Source organism: Oncorhynchus clarkii, chromosome 20 (assembly GCF_045791955.1).
Source record: "Oncorhynchus clarkii lewisi isolate Uvic-CL-2024 chromosome 20, UVic_Ocla_1.0, whole genome shotgun sequence".
Lineage (NCBI taxonomy): Eukaryota > Metazoa > Chordata > Actinopteri > Salmoniformes > Salmonidae > Oncorhynchus > Oncorhynchus clarkii.
Genome location: NC_092166.1, coordinates 86,693,308 through 86,713,337, shown reverse-complemented (window position 1 = coordinate 86,713,337; position 20,030 = coordinate 86,693,308). Strand labels below are relative to the sequence as shown.

At 44.3% G+C, this 20,030-nt stretch overlaps 1 protein-coding gene across 1 annotated transcript in view; it reads right to left on the bottom strand.

Annotated features, from left to right (window-relative positions):
- The window catches only part of LOC139375745 (thymus, brain and testes associated), a 9,102-nt gene extending 6,393 nt beyond the window's left edge, over positions 1–2,709 (bottom strand). The window contains exons 1-2 of the mRNA XM_071117560.1: positions 2,505–2,709; positions 2,215–2,388 (exon numbers count right to left, since the gene is read on the bottom strand). Coding sequence (XP_070973661.1) covers positions 2,215–2,388; positions 2,505–2,709 — 379 coding nt within the window. The remainder of the gene's footprint in view (positions 1–2,214; positions 2,389–2,504) is intronic.
- Between the last annotated feature and the right edge of the window lie 17,321 nt (positions 2,710–20,030).

Below are 20,030 nucleotides of genomic sequence, written 5' to 3'. Positions count from 1 at the left end.
AAATAATTTGATGAATTTGAAGATAGCCTGAAGATGTGGAAGTTGGTTTGGTGTCTCTAGCTTGAAAGATTCAGGAGTTCCTGTTGGTGAGATAATTTATGCTAATGTTTATAGCTATACTTTCTAAAGATTTTAATGAATTTTGAAGATGTGAAACTAATTGGCCAAGGAACAGGTCCATTTTGAAAATCAACTACTGTATTCTTATGGTTCTCATTTAAACCCATGTTACTTTATGCTTGTTCTAGGTCCCAAGAAACAAAGAGATCATCTGTTGAATCTGACAATTAATCTTAATGGTTGTACAGTCGTCTCAAATAAAACTGTGAAGGACCTCGGTGGTACTCTGGACCCTGATCTCTCTTTTGACGAACATATCAAGACTGTTTCAAGGACAGCTTTTTTCCATCTACGTAACATTGCAAAAATCAGAAACTTTCTGTCCAAAAATTATGCAGAAAAATCAATCCATGCTTTTGTTACTTCTAGGTTAGACTACTGCAATGCTCTACTTTCCGGCTACCCGGATAAAGCACTAAATAAACTTCAGTTAGTGCTAAATACGGCTGCTAGAATCCTGACTAGAACCAAAAAATTTGATCATATTACTCCAGTGCCAGCCTCTCTACACTGGCTTCCTGTTAGCAAAGGCTGATTTCAAGGTTTTACTGCTAACCTACAAAGCATTACATGGGCTTGCTCCTACCTATCTTTCCGATTTGGTCCTGCCGTACATACCAACATGTATGCTACGGTCACAAGACGCAGGCCTCATAATTGTCCCTAGAATTTCTAAGCAAACAGCTGGAGGCAGGGCTTTCTCCTATAGAGCTACATTTTTATGGAATGGTCTGCCTACCCATGTGAGAGACGCAAACTCGGTCTCAACCTTTAAGTCTTTACTGAAGACTCATCTCTTCAGTGGGTCATATGATTGAGTGTAGTCTAGCCCAGGAGTGTGAAGGTGAACGGAAAGGCTCTGGAGCAACAAACCGCCCTTGCTGTCTCTGCCTGGCCGGTTCCCCTCTTTCCACTGGGATTCTCTGCCTCTAACCCTATTAAAGAGGCTGAGTCCCTGGCTTACTGGTGCTCTTTCATGCCGTCCCTGGGAGGGGTGCGTCACTTGAGTGGGTTGAGTCACTGACGTGATCTTCCTGTCTGGGTTGGCGCCCCCCCCTTGGGTTGTGCCGTGGCAGAGATCTTTGTGGGTTATACTCGGCCTTGTCTCAGGATGGTAAGTTGGTGGTTGAAGATATCCCTCTAGTGGTGTGGGGGCTGTGCTTTGGCAAAGTGGGTGGGGTTATATCCTTCCTGTTTGGCCCTGTCCGGGGGTATCATCAGATGGGGCCACAGTGTCTCCAGACCCCTCCTGTTTCAGCCTCCAGTATTTATGCTGCAGTAGTTTATGTGTCGGGGGGCTAGGGTCAGTTTGTTATATCTGGAGTACTTATCCTGTCTTATTCAGTGTCCTGTGTGAATTTAAGTATGCTGTCTCTAATTCTTTCTTTCTCTCTTTCTTTCTCTCTCTCGGAGGACCTGAGCCCTAGGACCATGCCTCAGGACTACCTGGCATGACGACTCCTTGCTGTCCCCAGTCCACCTGGCCGTGCTGCTGCTCCAGTTTCAACTGTTCCGCCTGCGGCTATGGAATCCTGACCTGTTCACCGGAGGTGCTAGCTGTCCCAGATCTATTATTTGACCATGCTGGTCATTTATGAACATTTGAACATGTTCTGTTATAATCTCCACCCGGCACAGCCAGAAGAGGACTGGCAACCCCTCATAGCCTGGTTCCTCTCTAGGTTTCTTCCTAGGTTTTGTTCTCTATAGAGAGAACAGAGGTGTGTTGAGCCCATAGTAGACTGTATCACTTCAATATGCTCTATAGAGAGAACAGAGGTGGGTTGAGCCCACAGTAGACTGTAACACTTCAATATGCTCTATAGAGAGAACAGAGGTGGGTTGAGCCCACAGTAGACTGTATCACTTCAATATGCTCTATAGATTCTAATTAGAGAGAGAGAGAGAGAGAGAGAGAGAGAGAGAGAGAGAGAGAGAGAGAGAGAACCCTCAGTAGCTACTGTATTTGAGTATTGGCAGTGGTGTCTGCTGTCGCAGGTGGCCATGTGCAAATGACCTGAAAAATAACTAATTGTCTCAATGTTCATTTTAAAATGAAGTTTCCGGGAGGTTTGCAACCTTTCATAAATTCACCTGTTCTGTGTCCGGTGCTGTATCTGCCTCCGAACACGCTGTGTCCTGCAGGCAGGGAGAACGGTGCTCCTGAACTCGTCCTGAATACCTGACTCTTGATGAGCGGATGGGGGAACAGTGAGGTGGTCACGTACCAGTCGTCATTCACCATGCACACTGGAATCCCATTTAGACCTATAGAGGAAAAGAAAGGCTGTGTCTCAAATAGCACCTTATTCCCTATGGACCTTGGTCAAAAGAAAGTGCACTACATATGGAATAGGGTGCCTTGGTCCAATACGGTCTCTCACCTGGGATGTGTGTGACTCTGTGTGGGTGAGGGTTGTGTCTGGAGAAGAAGGAGTGGTGACTCAAGGCTCCAAAGCGTGGACTGCCCCTAGTGGCCATGTTGGAAACGTCGGCCGTGTACGACATAACGTTATCCTCGTGATGACCCGTGTTCCTGTCAGATATTTTATTTTCACCACAGGGATCTGGGCTGTTAAAGACCGACATGACGATCTGTGAGAGAAATATCACAGAGTTTTATTGTGGATGCGAAGGGGTGATATGGCTCCCGTTGGTAGAGCGCGGTGCTTGCAAATGGGCAGGATTGTGGGTTCGATTCCCGGGGTCACCTGCTTTTGGATAAAAGCGATTGCTAAATGGTACTATTAGAGACAGATCAATTGCCATTGAAAGGTAACATTTAAATTCCACACTATACAACCCAAAGCCTTGTTGTGTACAGTGTGCACAATACTGTATATAAATAATATAATGTTGTCATGGAAACTTGAGAAGTAATGTGGACTTCGTAACAGTCTTGTGCAGGCAAAGTTGTTGCAGCTTTAGTGCTCAAAATGTTTTTTTTTAAAAATAAAATATCATGATTTTATAAGGTATCTTTAGGTCTAGAGTTTTGTTAAGCAAGACATGAAAAATAACAAAAATCTGATGTCTTTTAAAAAAAATTGTTTTATTAAAAACTCTTCAATAAATCAAATATAAACGTCTCCTACCTCAGGAAGTCCACATAGCCTCTCTCAGACTCTGACTTAGTGTCCAATGTTTCCCGTGTTGCTAGGAGACTCAGCTCTCAACATGAACAAGAAAAGCATCCCTTAACAATGGGGACTGTAACTTCCACCCTGTGCATTAATCCCTGAGGAAATCCATGTATATTCTGAGGCCACACACACAGGCTACATTCCAAATGGCACGCCATTACTTACACTGAGTATACGAAACACCTGCTCTTTCCCATGACATAGACTGACCAGGTAAATCCAGGTGAAAGCTATGATCCCTTATTGAAGTCACTTGTTAAAATCCATTTCAATCAGTGTAGATGAATGGTAGGAGACGGGTTAAAGGAGGATTTTTAAGCCTTGAGACAATTGAAATAATACAAGATTAGTAATAACATATTAGGAATACAGACAGACAGACAGACAAACAGACACACACAGACACACACAGACAGACAGACAGACAGACAGACAGATTGAGATAATAAAAATAACATAACATCTTACACTTTTTCAGCTGTGAGTTTTTCTATAAAAAGCCCTTTCCATATCCCTCTATTTTCAAGTCATTTCCATGATGTGGAGGAGAGGAAATTGAAATGAGCCATCATGCCAACTGGCCCCGAGAGAAGAGAGAGGGATTATGTCGAAGCTGCGGGAGTGGAAGTCAGGTAATGAAGTCAGTCTTTCATCGGAGCCTTTCTAAATGTTTGTTTCTATCCGACACGTTTTGGGAATGTTGATCAGAAACAGGATTGGCTTTTTTCATTTTTCAAGAATAAGCGAATGTTTCAGATTAAATCCGTTTTAGTCGCTTACTAATTTGTTGAATACAACAACATTTGAATTAATTGCTACTCAGGTAAACCATGTCAAATATTCAAAGAGATTTTCATCTCATCACCTTGAGATTTGATTAAATACAAAATATAAATCATTGAATTGAATTGCTCTAACAGAAAAGTCAACAGAACCCTAAGGCACAGGTACCCATAGCAGGGTGTGTTACATCTAACGCACCCAGCAGACAGGTACCCATAGCAGGGTGTGTTACATCTAACTCACCCAGCAGACAGGTACCATAGCAGAGTGTGTTACATCTAACGCACCCAGCAGACAGAGACCAATAGCAGGGTGTGTTACATCTAACGCACCCAGCAGACAGGTACCATAGCAGGGTGTGTTACATCTAACGCACCCAGCAGACAGGTACCATAGCAGGGTGTGTTACATCTAACTCACCCAGCAGACAGGTACCCATAGCAGGGTGTGTTACATCTAACTCACCCAGCAGACAGAGACCAATAGCAGGGTGTGTTACATCTAACGCACCCAGCAGACAGGTACCCATAGCAGGGTGTGTTACATCTAACGCACCCAGCAGACAGAGACCAATAGCAGGGTGTGTTACATCTAACGCACCCAGCAGACAGGTACCATAGCAGGGTGTGTTACATCTAACGCACCCAGCAGACAGGTACCATAGCAGGGTGTGTTACATCTAACGCACCCAGCAGACAGGTACCCATAGCAGGGTGTGTTACATCTAACGCACCCAGCAGACAGGTACCATAGCAGGGTGTGTTACATCTAACGCACCCAGCAGACAGAGACCAATAGCAGGGTGTGTTACATCTAACGCACCCAGCAGACAGAGACCAATAGCAGGGTGTGTTACATCTAACGCACCCAGCAGACAGGTACCATAGCAGGGTGTGTTACATCTAACGCACCCAGCAGACAGAGACCAATAGCAGGGTGTGTTACATCTAACGCACCCAGCAGACAGAGACCAATAGCAGGGTGTGTTACATCTAACTCACCCAGCAGACAGAGACCAATAGCAGGGTGTGTTACATCTAACGCACCCAGCAGACAGAGACCAATAGCAGGGTGTGTTACATCTAACGCACCCAGCAGACAGAGACCAATAGCAGGGGGTGTTACATCTAACGCACCCAGCAGACAGAGACCAATAGCAGGGTGTGTTACATCTAACGCACCCAGCAGACAGAGACCAATAGCAGGGTGTGTTACATCTAACGCACCCAGCAGACAGAGACCAATAGCAGGGGGTGTTACATCTAACGCACCCAGCAGACAGAGACCAATAGCAGGGTGTGTTACATCTAACTCACCCAGCAGACAGAGACCAATAGCAGGGTGTGTTACATCTAACGCACCCAGCAGACAGAGACCAATAGCAGGGTGTGTTACATCTAACGCACCCAGCAGACAAGTACCATAGCAGGGTGTGTTACATCTAACGCACCCAGCAGACAGAGACCAATAGCAGGGTGTGTTACATCTAACTCACCCAGCAGACAGAGACCAATAGCAGGGTGTGTTACATCTAACGCACCCAGCAGACAGAGACCAATAGCAGGGTGTGTTACATCTAACGCACCCAGCAGACAGAGACCAATAGCAGGGTGTGTTACATCTAACGCACCCAGCAGACAGAGACCAATAGCAGGGTGTGTTACATCTAACGCACCCAGCAGACAGAGACCAATAGCAGGGTGTGTTACATCTAACGCACCCAGCAGACAGAGACCAATAGCAGGGTGTGTTACATCTAACGCACCCAGCAGACAGAGACCAATAGCAGGGTGTGTTACATCTAACTCACCCAGCAGACAGAGACCAATAGCAGGGTGTGTTACATCTAACGCACCCAGCAGACAGAGACCAATAGCAGGGTGTGTTACATCTAACGCACCCAGCAGACAGAGACCATAGCAGGGTGTGTTACATCTAACGCACCCAGAAGACAGGTACCATAGCAGGGTGTGTTACATCTAACTCACCCAGCAGACAGAGACCAATAGCAGGGTGTGTTACATCTAACGCACCCAGCAGACAGAGACCAATAGCAGGGTGTGTTACATCTAACGCACCCAGCAGACAGGTACCCATAGCAGGGTGTGTTACATCTAACGCACCCAGCAGACAGGTACCATAGCAGGGTGTGTTACATCTAACGCACCCAGCAGACAGAGACCAATAGCAGGGTGTGTTACATCTAACTCACCCAGCAGACAGGTACCCATAGCAGGGTGTGTTACATCTAACGCACCCAGCAGACAGGTACCATAGCAGGGTGTGTTACATCTAACGCACCCAGCAGACAGAGACCAATAGCAGGGTGTGTTACATCTAACGCACCCAGCAGACAGAGACCAATAGCAGGGTGTGTTACATCTAACGCACCCAGCAGACAGAGACCAATAGCAGGGTGTGTTACATCTAACGCACCCAGCAGACAGAGACCAATAGCAGGGTGTGTTACATCTAACGCACCCAGCAGACAAGTACCATAGCAGGGTGTGTTACATCTAACGCACACAGTAGACAGAGACCAATAGCAGGGTGTGTTACATCTAACGCACCCAGCAGACAAGTACCATAGCAGGGTGTGTTACATCTAACGCACCCAGCAGACAAGTACCATAGCAGGGTGTGTTACATCTAACGCACCCAGCAGACAGAGACCAATAGCAGGGTGTGTTACATCTAACGCACCCAGCAGACAGAGACCAATAGCAGGGTGTGTTACATCTAACGCACCCAGCAGACAGAGAACAATAGCAGGGTGTGTTACATCTAAAGCACCCAGCAGACAGAGACCAATAGCAGGGGGTGTTACATCTAACGCACCCAGCAGACAGAGACCAATAGCAGGGTGTGTTACATCTAACGCACCCAGCAGACAGAGACCAATAGCAGGGTGTGTTAAATCTAACGCACCCAGCAGACAGGTACCATAGCAGGGTGTGTTACATCTAACGCACCCAGCAGACAAGTACACATAGCAGGGTGTGTTACATCTAACGCACCCAGCAGACAGAGACCAATAGCAGGGTGTGTTACATCTAACGCACCCAGCAGACAGAGACCAATAGCAGGGTGTGTTACATCTAACGCACCCAGCAGACAGAGACCAATAGCAGGGTGTGTTACATCTAACGCACCCAGCAGACAAGTACCATAGCAGGGTGTGTTACATCTAACGCACCCAGCAGACAGAGACCAATAGCAGGGTGTGTTACATCTAACTCACCCAGCAGACAGAGACCAATAGCAGGGTGTGTTACATCTAACGCACCCAGCAGACAGAGACCAATAGCAGGGTGTGTTACATCTAACGCACCCAGCAGACAGAGACCAATAGCAGGGTGTGTTACATCTAACGCACCCAGCAGACAGAGACCAATAGCAGGGTGTGTTACATCTAACGCACCCAGCAGACAGAGACCAATAGCAGGGTGTGTTACATCTAACGCACCCAGCAGACAGAGACCAATAGCAGGGTGTGTTACATCTAACGCACCCAGCAGACAGAGACCAATAGCAGGGTGTGTTACATCTAACGCACCCAGCAGACAGAGACCAATAGCAGGGTGTGTTACATCTAACGCACCCAGCAGACAGAGACCAATAGCAGGGTGTGTTACATCTAACGCACCCAGCAGACAGAGACCAATAGCAGGGTGTGTTACATCTAACGCACCCAGCAGACAGAGACCAATAGCAGGGTGTGTTACATCTAACGCACCCAGCAGACAGAGACCAATAGCAGGGTGTGTTACATCTAACGCACCCAGCAGACAGAGACCAATAGCAGGGTGTGTTACATCTAACTCACCCAGCAGACAGAGACCAATAGCAGGGTGTGTTACATCTAACGCACCCAGCAGACAGAGACCAATAGCAGGGTGTGTTACATCTAACGCACCCAGCAGACAGAGACCATAGCAGGGTGTGTTACATCTAACGCACCCAGAAGACAGGTACCATAGCAGGGTGTGTTACATCTAACTCACCCAGCAGACAGAGACCAATAGCAGGGTGTGTTACATCTAACGCACCCAGCAGACAGAGACCAATAGCAGGGTGTGTTACATCTAACGCACCCAGCAGACAGGTACCCATAGCAGGGTGTGTTACATCTAACGCACCCAGCAGACAGGTACCATAGCAGGGTGTGTTACATCTAACGCACCCAGCAGACAGAGACCAATAGCAGGGTGTGTTACATCTAACTCACCCAGCAGACAGGTACCCATAGCAGGGTGTGTTACATCTAACGCACCCAGCAGACAGGTACCATAGCAGGGTGTGTTACATCTAACGCACCCAGCAGACAGAGACCAATAGCAGGGTGTGTTACATCTAACGCACCCAGCAGACAGAGACCAATAGCAGGGTGTGTTACATCTAACGCACCCAGCAGACAGAGACCAATAGCAGGGTGTGTTACATCTAACGCACCCAGCAGACAGAGACCAATAGCAGGGTGTGTTACATCTAACGCACCCAGCAGACAAGTACCATAGCAGGGTGTGTTACATCTAACGCACCCAGCAGACAGAGACCAATAGCAGGGTGTGTTACATCTAACGCACCCAGCAGACAAGTACCATAGCAGGGTGTGTTACATCTAACGCACCCAGCAGACAAGTACCATAGCAGGGTGTGTTACATCTAACGCACCCAGCAGACAGAGACCAATAGCAGGGTGTGTTACATCTAACGCACCCAGCAGACAGAGACCAATAGCAGGGTGTGTTACATCTAACGCACCCAGCAGACAGAGAACAATAGCAGGGTGTGTTACATCTAAAGCACCCAGCAGACAGAGACCAATAGCAGGGGTTGTTACATCTAACGCACCCAGCAGACAGAGACCAATAGCAGGGTGTGTTACATCTAACGCACCCAGCAGACAGAGACCAATAGCAGGGTGTGTTAAATCTAACGCACCCAGCAGACAGGTACCATAGCAGGGTGTGTTACATCTAACGCACCCAGCAGACAAGTACCCATAGCAGGGTGTGTTACATCTAACGCACCCAGCAGACAGAGACCAATAGCAGGGTGTGTTACATCTAACGCACCCAGCAGACAGAGACCAATAGCAGGGTGTGTTACATCTAACGCACCCAGCAGACAGAGACCAATAGCAGGGTGTGTTACATCTAACGCACCCAGCAGACAAGTACCATAGCAGGGTGTGTTACATCTAACGCACCCAGCAGACAGAGACCAATAGCAGGGTGTGTTACATCTAACTCACCCAGCAGACAGAGACCAATAGCAGGGTGTGTTACATCTAACGCACCCAGCAGACAGAGACCAATAGCAGGGTGTGTTACATCTAACGCACCCAGCAGACAGAGACCAATAGCAGGGTGTGTTACATCTAACGCACCCAGCAGACAGAGACCAATAGCAGGGTGTGTTACATCTAACGCACCCAGCAGACAGAGACCAATAGCAGGGTGTGTTACATCTAACGCACCCAGCAGACAGAGACCAATAGCAGGGTGTGTTACATCTAACGCACCCAGCAGACAGAGACCAATAGCAGGGTGTGTTACATCTAACTCACCCAGCAGACAGAGACCAATAGCAGGGTGTGTTACATCTAACGCACCCAGCAGACAGAGACCAATAGCAGGGTGTGTTACATCTAACGCACCCAGCAGACAGAGACCATAGCAGGGTGTGTTACATCTAACGCACCCAGAAGACAGGTACCATAGCAGGGTGTGTTACATCTAACTCACCCAGCAGACAGAGACCAATAGCAGGGTGTGTTACATCTAACGCACCCAGCAGACAGAGACCAATAGCAGGGTGTGTTACATCTAACGCACCCAGCAGACAGGTACCCATAGCAGGGTGTGTTACATCTAACGCACCCAGCAGACAGGTACCATAGCAGGGTGTGTTACATCTAACGCACCCAGCAGACAGAGACCAATAGCAGGGTGTGTTACATCTAACTCACCCAGCAGACAGGTACCCATAGCAGGGTGTGTTACATCTAACGCACCCAGCAGACAGGTACCATAGCAGGGTGTGTTACATCTAACGCACCCAGCAGACAGAGACCAATAGCAGGGTGTGTTACATCTAACGCACCCAGCAGACAGAGACCAATAGCAGGGTGTGTTACATCTAACGCACCCAGCAGACAGAGACCAATAGCAGGGTGTGTTACATCTAACGCACCCAGCAGACAAGTACCATAGCAGGGTGTGTTACATCTAACGCACCCAGCAGACAAGTACCATAGCAGGGTGTGTTACATCTAACGCACCCAGCAGACAGAGACCAATAGCAGGGTGTGTTACATCTAACGCACCCAGCAGACAGAGACCAATAGCAGGGTGTGTTACATCTAACGCACCCAGCAGACAGAGAACAATAGCAGGGTGTGTTACATCTAAAGCACCCAGCAGACAGAGACCAATAGCAGGGGGTGTTACATCTAACGCACCCAGCAGACAGAGACCAATAGCAGGGTGTGTTACATCTAACGCACCCAGCAGACAAGTACCCATAGCAGGGTGTGTTACATCTAACGCACCCAGCAGACAGAGACCAATAGCAGGGTGTGTTACATCTAACGCACCCAGCAGACAGAGACCAATAGCAGGGTGTGTTACATCTAACGCACCCAGCAGACAAGTACCCATAGCAGGGTGTGTTACATCTAACGCACCCAGCAGACAGAGACCAATAGCAGTGTTTGCTTGCAAGGTAAGCAGCTATGGGAAGTGTCAGCAGTTGAATTACTAATGCAGTGTGTATGACGCGTCTTCCTCTGTCCCCCTGCAGGTCAGATGTGGAGCTGCAGTTTAAATGCTACCATCACGAGGACCGACAGACGAACACCAACTGGCCTGCCTCGGTCCAGGTCAGTAAGAACATCAACTGGCCTGCCTCGGTCCAGGTCAGTAAGAACACCAACTGGCCTGCCTCGGTCCAGGTCAGTAAGAACACCAACTGGCCTGCCTCGGTCCAGGTCAGTAAGAACACCAACTGGCCTGCCTCGGTCCAGGTCAGTAAGAACACCAACTGGCCTGCCTCGGTCCAGGTCAGTAAGAACACCACCTGGCCTGCCTCGGTCCAGGTCAGTAAGAACACCACACAAGCACCTGCATACACACACACACCAACAACAACAAAATATCGCACCCATCTACACTTAATAATGACATAATGACAAAGTGAAAACAAGTTTTTTTTTTTTTTATGTTTGCAAATGTATGGAAAATGAAATACAGAAATATCTCATTCACATACGTATTCACACCCCTGTTTCAATACATTTTAGAATCACCTTTGGTTACAGCAGTCTTTCTGGGTAAGTCTCTAAGAGCTGTCCACACCTGGATTGTGCAACACATTTTTTTATAATATTTTTTTAACCTTTAGAGTGCACAATTTTGAACATGAAAATATATTAATAAACAGATTAGGCACATTTGGTAACACGGTCTTCCATCTACCACCAACCTACTGAAGCGCAGCTCAGAGTAAATATTTATTGCATTTTCCTTTTCCAAATGGGCGGTAATTTAGAATGCATAAGATACTGTATTTACGATAGCACAGCTTCTTCCCTTTGTTCCTCAGTCTCCCACTCTTTCACTCAACCCAGCCCCTTTTCCTTTGTGTAACAAGCTGTCATATCTGTTCCGCCCGCTAGGGACGTTTTCCTTTATGACGTAATTTGTAATCAAGTTATGATTAATTGCGTGTATGTGAATTCTGTGTGATTAGTTAGGTATTTAGTAAATAAATAATTAAACCCAATGTTGTATTGCTGACTCAACTTGTTAGCCAGGGTTCTTGTAGATAACCAAGAATTTACAACTTTCAGATTATGAGACTGAAGTAAGATGACAATTGATATTGACTGCTATTGATGTAAGATATTACTAGGTCTTTAAGAGTTTATTCGGAAGATAACAGTTCTATAAATATTATTTTGTGGTGCCCGACTCTCTAGTTAATTACATTTACATGATTAGCTCAATCCGGTGATATTGATTACAGAGAAATTATTTTATAGAATAGCATGTCTTATCAATTCATCCGGCATAGCCAAAGACACGACAACAGGTACTGTCCTTCTGTCATAGTAGGTTGTGTCCCAAATGGAACCCTTTTCCCTGTGTAGTGCAGCACTTTAAAACATGCTTTATAAAATATTTAACTAGGCCAGTCCAGTTAAGAACTAATTCTTATTCACAATGACGGCCTACCGAAAGGCAAAAGGACGGCCTACCAAAAGGCAAAAGGACGGCCTACCGAAAGGCAAAAGGCCTCCTGTGGGGACAGGGATTCTACCTACAAAATATAGGACAAAACACACATGACGACAAGAGAGACACCACAACACTACATAGAGACCAAAGACAACAACAAAACACACATGACAACAAGAGAGACACCACAACACTACATAGAGACCTAAGACAACAACACAGCATGGTAGCAGCACAACATGACGACAAGAGAGACACCACAACACTACATAGAGACCAAAGACAACAACAAAACACACATGACAACAAGAGAGACACCACAACACTACATAGAGACCTAAGACAACAACACAACATGGTAACAGCACAAAACATGGTACAAACATTATTGGGCACAGACAACAGCACAAAGGGGCAAGAAGGTAGAGACGACAATACATCACACAAAGCAGCCACAACTGTCAGTAAGAGTGTCCATGATTGAGTCTTTGAATGAAGAGATTGAGATCAAACTGTCCAGTTTGAGAGTGTTTTGCAGCTCCTTCCAGTCGCTAGCTTCTGACCAGAATGTTTAGGTCTCTGGACAGAAGTCAGGCACTAAGTAGGGTGACATCTGGGATGTAAGTTCTCTCTGTCTCCCAAGGTCTTCGTCCCTGGTATCGGTCAAGATAGTCACAGCCATTTCTAGATAAACATGAAATTATAATGACATTTCAAGTCTGATAAAGTAAGTAAAAAAAAAATGAAAAATGATAATAATGATAAAGTGAGTAAAATTCATATAGATGTCGTCAATTTGAGAACTAACGTTGTTTTTTGTTGTTGTAAGAACGGACAACGATGATTTAAAAAGCTGTAGCTATCCGCTCTCTCTCAATGTTATTCTGGAACTACGTGCATATCATAATTGTTGCTAATTATTGTCAATATACAAGTGGTATTTTAAGGATATATTACAGCCTTATGTTAAAGAAATGTATGATATTGTTTTTATTTTTGTTATAGAAAATGTGACTTTCTTAAAGACCATTTACATTTAGTTTCCCATGTTACTGTTTTTATTTTATTTTTGTAAATTATTTTGTATTGGTTTCTTTTCTTATAAAATGTATGGCTAAAAATATCATTATATTTAACTGTATCAATGTTTTGAGGTAGGCTAGTTGAGAACACCTTTATTTAACCAGGTAGGCCAGTAGAGAACACCTTTATTTAACCAGGTAGGCCAGTTGAGAACACCTTTATTTAACCAGGGAGGCTAGTTGAGAACACCTTTATTTAACCAGGTAGGCCAGTTGAGAACACCTTTATTTAACCAGGTAGGCTAGTTGAGAACACCTTTATTTAACCAGGTAGGCTAGTTGAGAACACCTTTATTTAACCAGGTAGGCTAGTTGAGAACACCTTTATTTAACCAGGGAGGCTAGTTGAGAACACCTTTATTTAACCAGGTAGGCTAGTTGAGAACACCTTTATTTAACCAGGTAGGCTAGTTGAGAACACCTTTATTTAACCAGGTAGGCTAGTTGAGAACACCTTTATTTAACCAGGTAGGCTAGTTGAGAACACCTTTATTTAACCAGGTAGGCTAGTTGAGAACACCTTTATTTAACCAGGTAGGCCAGTTGAGAACACCTTTATTTAACCAGGTAGGCTAGTTGAGAACACCTTTATTTAACCAGGTAGGCTAGTTGAGAACACCTTTATTTAACCAGGTAGGCCAGTTGAGAACACCTTTATTTAACCAGGTAGGCTAGTTGAGAACACCTTTATTTAACCAGGTAGGCCAGTTGAGAACACCTTTATTTAACCAGGTAGGCTAGTTGAGAACACCTTTATTTAACCAGGTAGGCCAGTTGAGAACACCTTTATTTAACCAGGTAGGCTAGTTGAGAACACCTTTATTTAACCAGGTAGGCCAGTTGAGAACACCTTTATTTAACCAGGTAGGCCAGTTGAGAACACCTTTATTTAACCAGGTAGGCTAGTTGAGAACACCTTTATTTAACCAGGTAGGCCAGTTGAGAACACCTTTATTTAACCAGGTAGGCCAGTTGAGAACACCTTTATTTAACCAGGTAGGCTAGTTGAGAACACCTTTATTTAACCAGGTAGGCCAGTTGAGAACACCTTTATTTAACCAGGTAGGCCAGTTGAGAACACCTTTATTTAACCAGGTAGGCTAGTAGAGAACACCTTTATTTAACCAGGTAGGCCAGTTGAGAACACCTTTATTTAACCAGGTAGGCTAGTTGAGAACACCTTTATTTAACCAGGTAGGCTAGTTAAGAACACCTTTATTTAACCAGGTAGGCCAGTTGAGAACACCTTTATTTAACCAGGTAGGCTAGTTGAGAACACCTTTATTTAACCAGGTAGGCCAGTTGAGAACACCTTTATTTAACCAGGTAGGCCAGTTGAGAACACCTTTATTTAACCAGGGAGGCCAGTTGAGAACACCTTTATTTAACCAGGTAGGCTAGTTGAGAACACCTTTATTTAACCAGGTAGGCCAGTTGAGAACACCTTTATTTAACCAGGGAGGCCAGTTGAGAACACCTTTATTTAACCAGGTAGGCTAGTTGAGAACACCTTTATTTAACCAGGTAGGCTAGTTGAGAACACCTTTATTTAACCAGGTAGGCTAGTTGAGAACACCTTTATTTAACCAGGTAGGCTAGTTGAGAACACCTTTATTTAACCAGGTAGGCTAGTTGAGAACACCTTTATTTAACCAGGTAGGCTAGTTGAGAACACCTTTATTTAACCAGGTAGGCTAGTTGAGAACACCTTTATTTAACCAGGTAGGCTAGTTGAGAACACCTTTATTTAACCAGGTAGGCTAGTTGAGAACACCTTTATTTAACCAGGTAGGCCAGTTGAGAACACCTTTATTTAACCAGGTAGGCTAGTTGAGAACACCTTTATTTAACCAGGTAGGCTAGTTGAGAACACCTTTATTTAACCAGGTAGGCTAGTTGAGAACACCTTTATTTAACCAGGTAGGCTAGTTGAGAACACCTTTATTTAACCAGGTAGGCCAGTTGAGAACACCTTTATTTAACCAGGTAGGCTAGTTGAGAACACCTTTATTTAACCAGGTAGGCTAGTTGAGAACACCTTTATTTAACCAGGTAGGCTAGTTGAGAACACCTTTATTTAACCAGGTAGGCTAGTTGAGAACACCTTTATTTAACCAGGTAGGCTAGTTGAGAACACCTTTATTTAACCAGGTAGGCTAGTTGAGAACACCTTTATTTAACCAGGTAGGCTAGTTGAGAACACCTTTATTTAACCAGGTAGGCTAGTTGAGAACACCTTTATTTAACCAGGTAGGCTAGTTGAGAACACCTTTATTTAACCAGGTAGGCTAGTTGAGAACACCTTTATTTAACCAGGTAGGCTAGTTGAGAACACCTTTATTTAACCAGGTAGGCTAGTAGAGAACACCTTTATTTAACCAGGTAGGCCAGTTGAGAACACCTTTATTTAACCAGGTAGGCTAGTTGAGAACACCTTTATTTAACCAGGGAGGCTAGTTGAGAACACCTTTATTTAACCAGGTAGGCCAGTTGAGAACACCTTTATTTAACCAGGTAGGCTAGTTGAGAACACCTTTATTTAACCAGGTAGGCTAGTTGAGAACACCTTTATTTAACCAGGTAGGCTAGTTGAGAACACCTTTATTTAACCAGGGAGGCTAGTTGAGAACACCTTTATTTAACCAGGTAGGCCAGTTGAGAACACCTTTATTTAACCAGGTAGGCTAGTTGAGAACACCTTTATTTAACCAGGTAGGCTAGTTGAGAACACCTTTATTTAACCAGGTAGGCTAGTTGAGAACACCTTTATTTAACCAGGTAGGCTAGTTGAGAACACCTTTATTTAACCAGGTAGGCCAGTTGAGAACACCTTTATTTAACCAGGTAGGCCAGTTGAGAACACCTTTATTTAACCAGGTAGGCCAGTTGAGAACACCTTTATTTAACCAGGTAGGCCAGTAGAGAACACCTTTATTTAACCAGGTAGGCCAGTTGAGAACACCTTTATTTAACCAGGTAGGCCAGTTGAGAACACCTTTATTTAACCAGGTAGGCCAGTTGAGAACACCTTTATTTAACCAGGTAGGCCAGTAGAGAACACCTTTATTTAACCAGGTAGGCCAGTTGAGAACACCTTTATTTAACCAGGTAGGCCAGTTGAGAACACCTTTATTTAACCAGGTAGGCCAGTTGAGAACACCTTTATTTAACCAGGTAGGCCAGTAGATAACACCTTTATTTAACCAGGTAGGCTAGTTGAGAACACCTTTATTTAACCAGGTAGGCCAGTTGAGAACACCTTTATTTAACCAGGTAGGCCAGTTGAGAACACCTTTATTTAACCAGGTAGGCCAGTTGAGAACACCTTTATTTAACCAGGTAGGCCAGTTGAGAACACCTTTATTTAACCAGGTAGGCTAGTTGAGAACACCTTTATTTAACCAGGTAGGCTAGTTGAGAACACCTTTATTTAACCAGGTAGGCTAGTTGAGAACACCTTTATTTAACCAGGTAGGCTAGTTGAGAACACCTTTATTTAACCAGGTAGGCCAGTAGAGAACACCTTTATTTAACCAGGTAGGCTAGTTGAGAACACCTTTATTTAACCAGGTAGGCCAGTTGAGAACACCTTTATTTAACCAGGTAGGCTAGTTGAGAACACCTTTATTTAACCAGGGAGGCTAGTTGAGAACACCTTTATTTAACCAGGTAGGCTAGTTGAGAACACCTTTATTTAACCAGGTAGACTAGTTGAGAACACCTTTATTTAACCAGGTAGGCCAGTTGAGAACACCTTTATTTAACCAGGTAGGCTAGTAGAGAACACCTTTATTTAACCAGGTAGGCTAGTTGAGAACACCTTTATTTAACCAGGTAGGCTAGTTGAGAACACCTTTATTTAACCAGGTAGGCTAGTTGAGAACACCTTTATTTAACCAGGTAGACTAGTTGAGAACACCTTTATTTAACCAGGTAGGCTAGTTGAGAACACCTTTATTTAACCAGGTAGGCTAGTTGAGAACACCTTTATTTAACCAGGTAGGTCAGTTGAGAACACCTTTATTTAACCAGGTAGGGCCAGTTGAGAACACCTTTATTTAACCAGGTAGGCTAGTTGAGAACACCTTTATTTAACCAGGTAGGCCAGTAGAGAACACCTTTATTTAACCAGGTAGGCTAGTTGAGAACACCTTTATTTAACCAGGTAGGCTAGTTGAGAACACCTTTATTTAACCTGTAGGCCAGTAGAGAACACCTTTATTTAACCAGGTAGGCTAGTTGAGAACACCTTTATTTAACCAGGTAGGCCAGTTGAGAACACCTTTATTTAACCAGGTAGGCCAGTTGAGAACACCTTTATTTAACCAGGTAGGCCAGTTGAGAACACCTTTATTTAACCAGGTAGGCCAGTAGAGAACACCTTTATTTAACCAGGTAGGCCAGTTGAGAACACCTTTATTTAACCAGGTAGGCTAGTTGAGAACACCTTTATTTAACCAGGTAGGCTAGTTGAGAACACCTTTATTTAACCAGGTAGGCTAGTTGAGAACACCTTTATTTAACCAGGTAGGCTAGTTGAGAACACCTTTATTTAACCAGGTAGGCCAGTAGAGAACACCTTTATTTAACCAGGTAGGCCAGTTGAGAACACCTTTATTTAACCAGGTAGGCCAGTTGAGAACACCTTTATTTAACCAGGTAGGCCAGTTGAGAACACCTTTATTTAACCAGGTAGGCTAGTTGAGAACACCTTTATTTAACCAGGTAGGCTAGTTGAGAACACCTTTATTTAACCAGGTAGGCCAGTAGAGAACACCTTTATTTAACCAGGTAGGCTAGTTGAGAACACCTTTATTTAACCAGGTAGGCTAGTTGAGAACACCTTTATTTAACCTGTAGGCCAGTAGAGAACACCTTTATTTAACCAGGTAGGCTAGTTGAGAACACCTTTATTTAACCAGGTAGGCCAGTTGAGAACACCTTTATTTAACCAGGTAGGCCAGTTGAGAACACCTTTATTTAACCAGGTAGGCCAGTTGAGAACACCTTTATTTAACCAGGTAGGCCAGTAGAGAACACCTTTATTTAACCAGGTAGGCCAGTTGAGAACACCTTTATTTAACCAGGTAGGCTAGTTGAGAACACCTTTATTTAACCAGGTAGGCTAGTTGAGAACACCTTTATTTAACCAGGTAGGCTAGTTGAGAACACCTTTATTTAACCAGGTAGGCTAGTTGAGAACACCTTTATTTAACCAGGTAGGCCAGTAGAGAACACCTTTATTTAACCAGGTAGGCCAGTTGAGAACACCTTTATTTAACCAGGTAGGCCAGTTGAGAACACCTTTATTTAACCAGGTAGGCCAGTTGAGAACACCTTTATTTAACCAGGTAGGCTAGTTGAGAACACCTTTATTTAACCAGGTAGGCTAGTTGAGAACACCTTTATTTAACCAGGTAGGCTAGTTGAGAACACCTTTATTTAACCAGGTAGGCTAGTTGAGAACACCTTTATTTAACCAGGTAGGCCAGTTGAGAACACCTTTATTTAACCAGGTAGGCCAGTAGAGAACACCTTTATTTAACCAGGTAGGCCAGTTGAGAACACCTTTATTTAACCAGGTAGGCTAGTTGAGAACACCTTTATTTAACCAGGTAGGCTAGTTGAGAACACCTTTATTTAACCAGGTAGGCTAGTTGAGAACACCTTTATTTAACCAGGTAGGCTAGTTGAGAACACCTTTATTTAACCAGGTAGGCCAGTAGAGAACACCTTTATTTAACCAGGTAGGCCAGTTGAGAACACCTTTATTTAACCAGGTAGGCCAGTTGAGAACACCTTTATTTAACCAGGTAGGCCAGTTGAGAACACCTTTATTTAACCAGGTAGGCTAGTTGAGAACACCTTTATTTAACCAGGTAGGCTAGTTGAGAACACCTTTATTTAACCAGGTAGGCCAGTTGAGAACACCTTTATTTAACCAGGTAGGCCAGTAGAGAACACCTTTATTTAACCAGGTAGGCCAGTTGAGAACACCTTTATTTAACCAGGTAGGCTAGTTGAGAACACCTTTATTTAACCAGGTAGGCTAGTTGAGAACACCTTTATTTAACCAGGTAGGCTAGTTGAGAACACCTTTATTTAACCAGGTAGGCTAGTTGAGAACACCTTTATTTAACCAGGTAGGCCAGTAGAGAACACCTTTATTTAACCAGGTAGGCCAGTTGAGAACACCTTTATTTAACCAGGTAGGCCAGTTGAGAACACCTTTATTTAACCAGGTAGGCCAGTTGAGAACACCTTTATTTAACCAGGTAGGCTAGTTGAGAACACCTTTATTTAACCAGGTAGGCTAGTTGAGAACACCTTTATTTAACCAGGTAGGCTAGTTGAGAACACCTTTATTTAACCAGGTAGGCTAGTTGAGAACACCTTTATTTAACCAGGTAGGCTAGTTGAGAACACCTTTATTTAACCAGGTAGGCTAGTTGAGAACACCTTTATTTAACCAGGTAGGCTAGTTGAGAACACCTTTATTTAACCAGGTAGGCTAGTTGAGAACACCTTTATTTAACCAGGTAGGCTAGTTGAGAACACCTTTATTTAACCAGGTAGGCCAGTTGAGAACACCTTTATTTAACCAGGTAGGCTAGTTGAGAACACCTTTATTTAACCAGGTAGGCTAGTTGAGAACACCT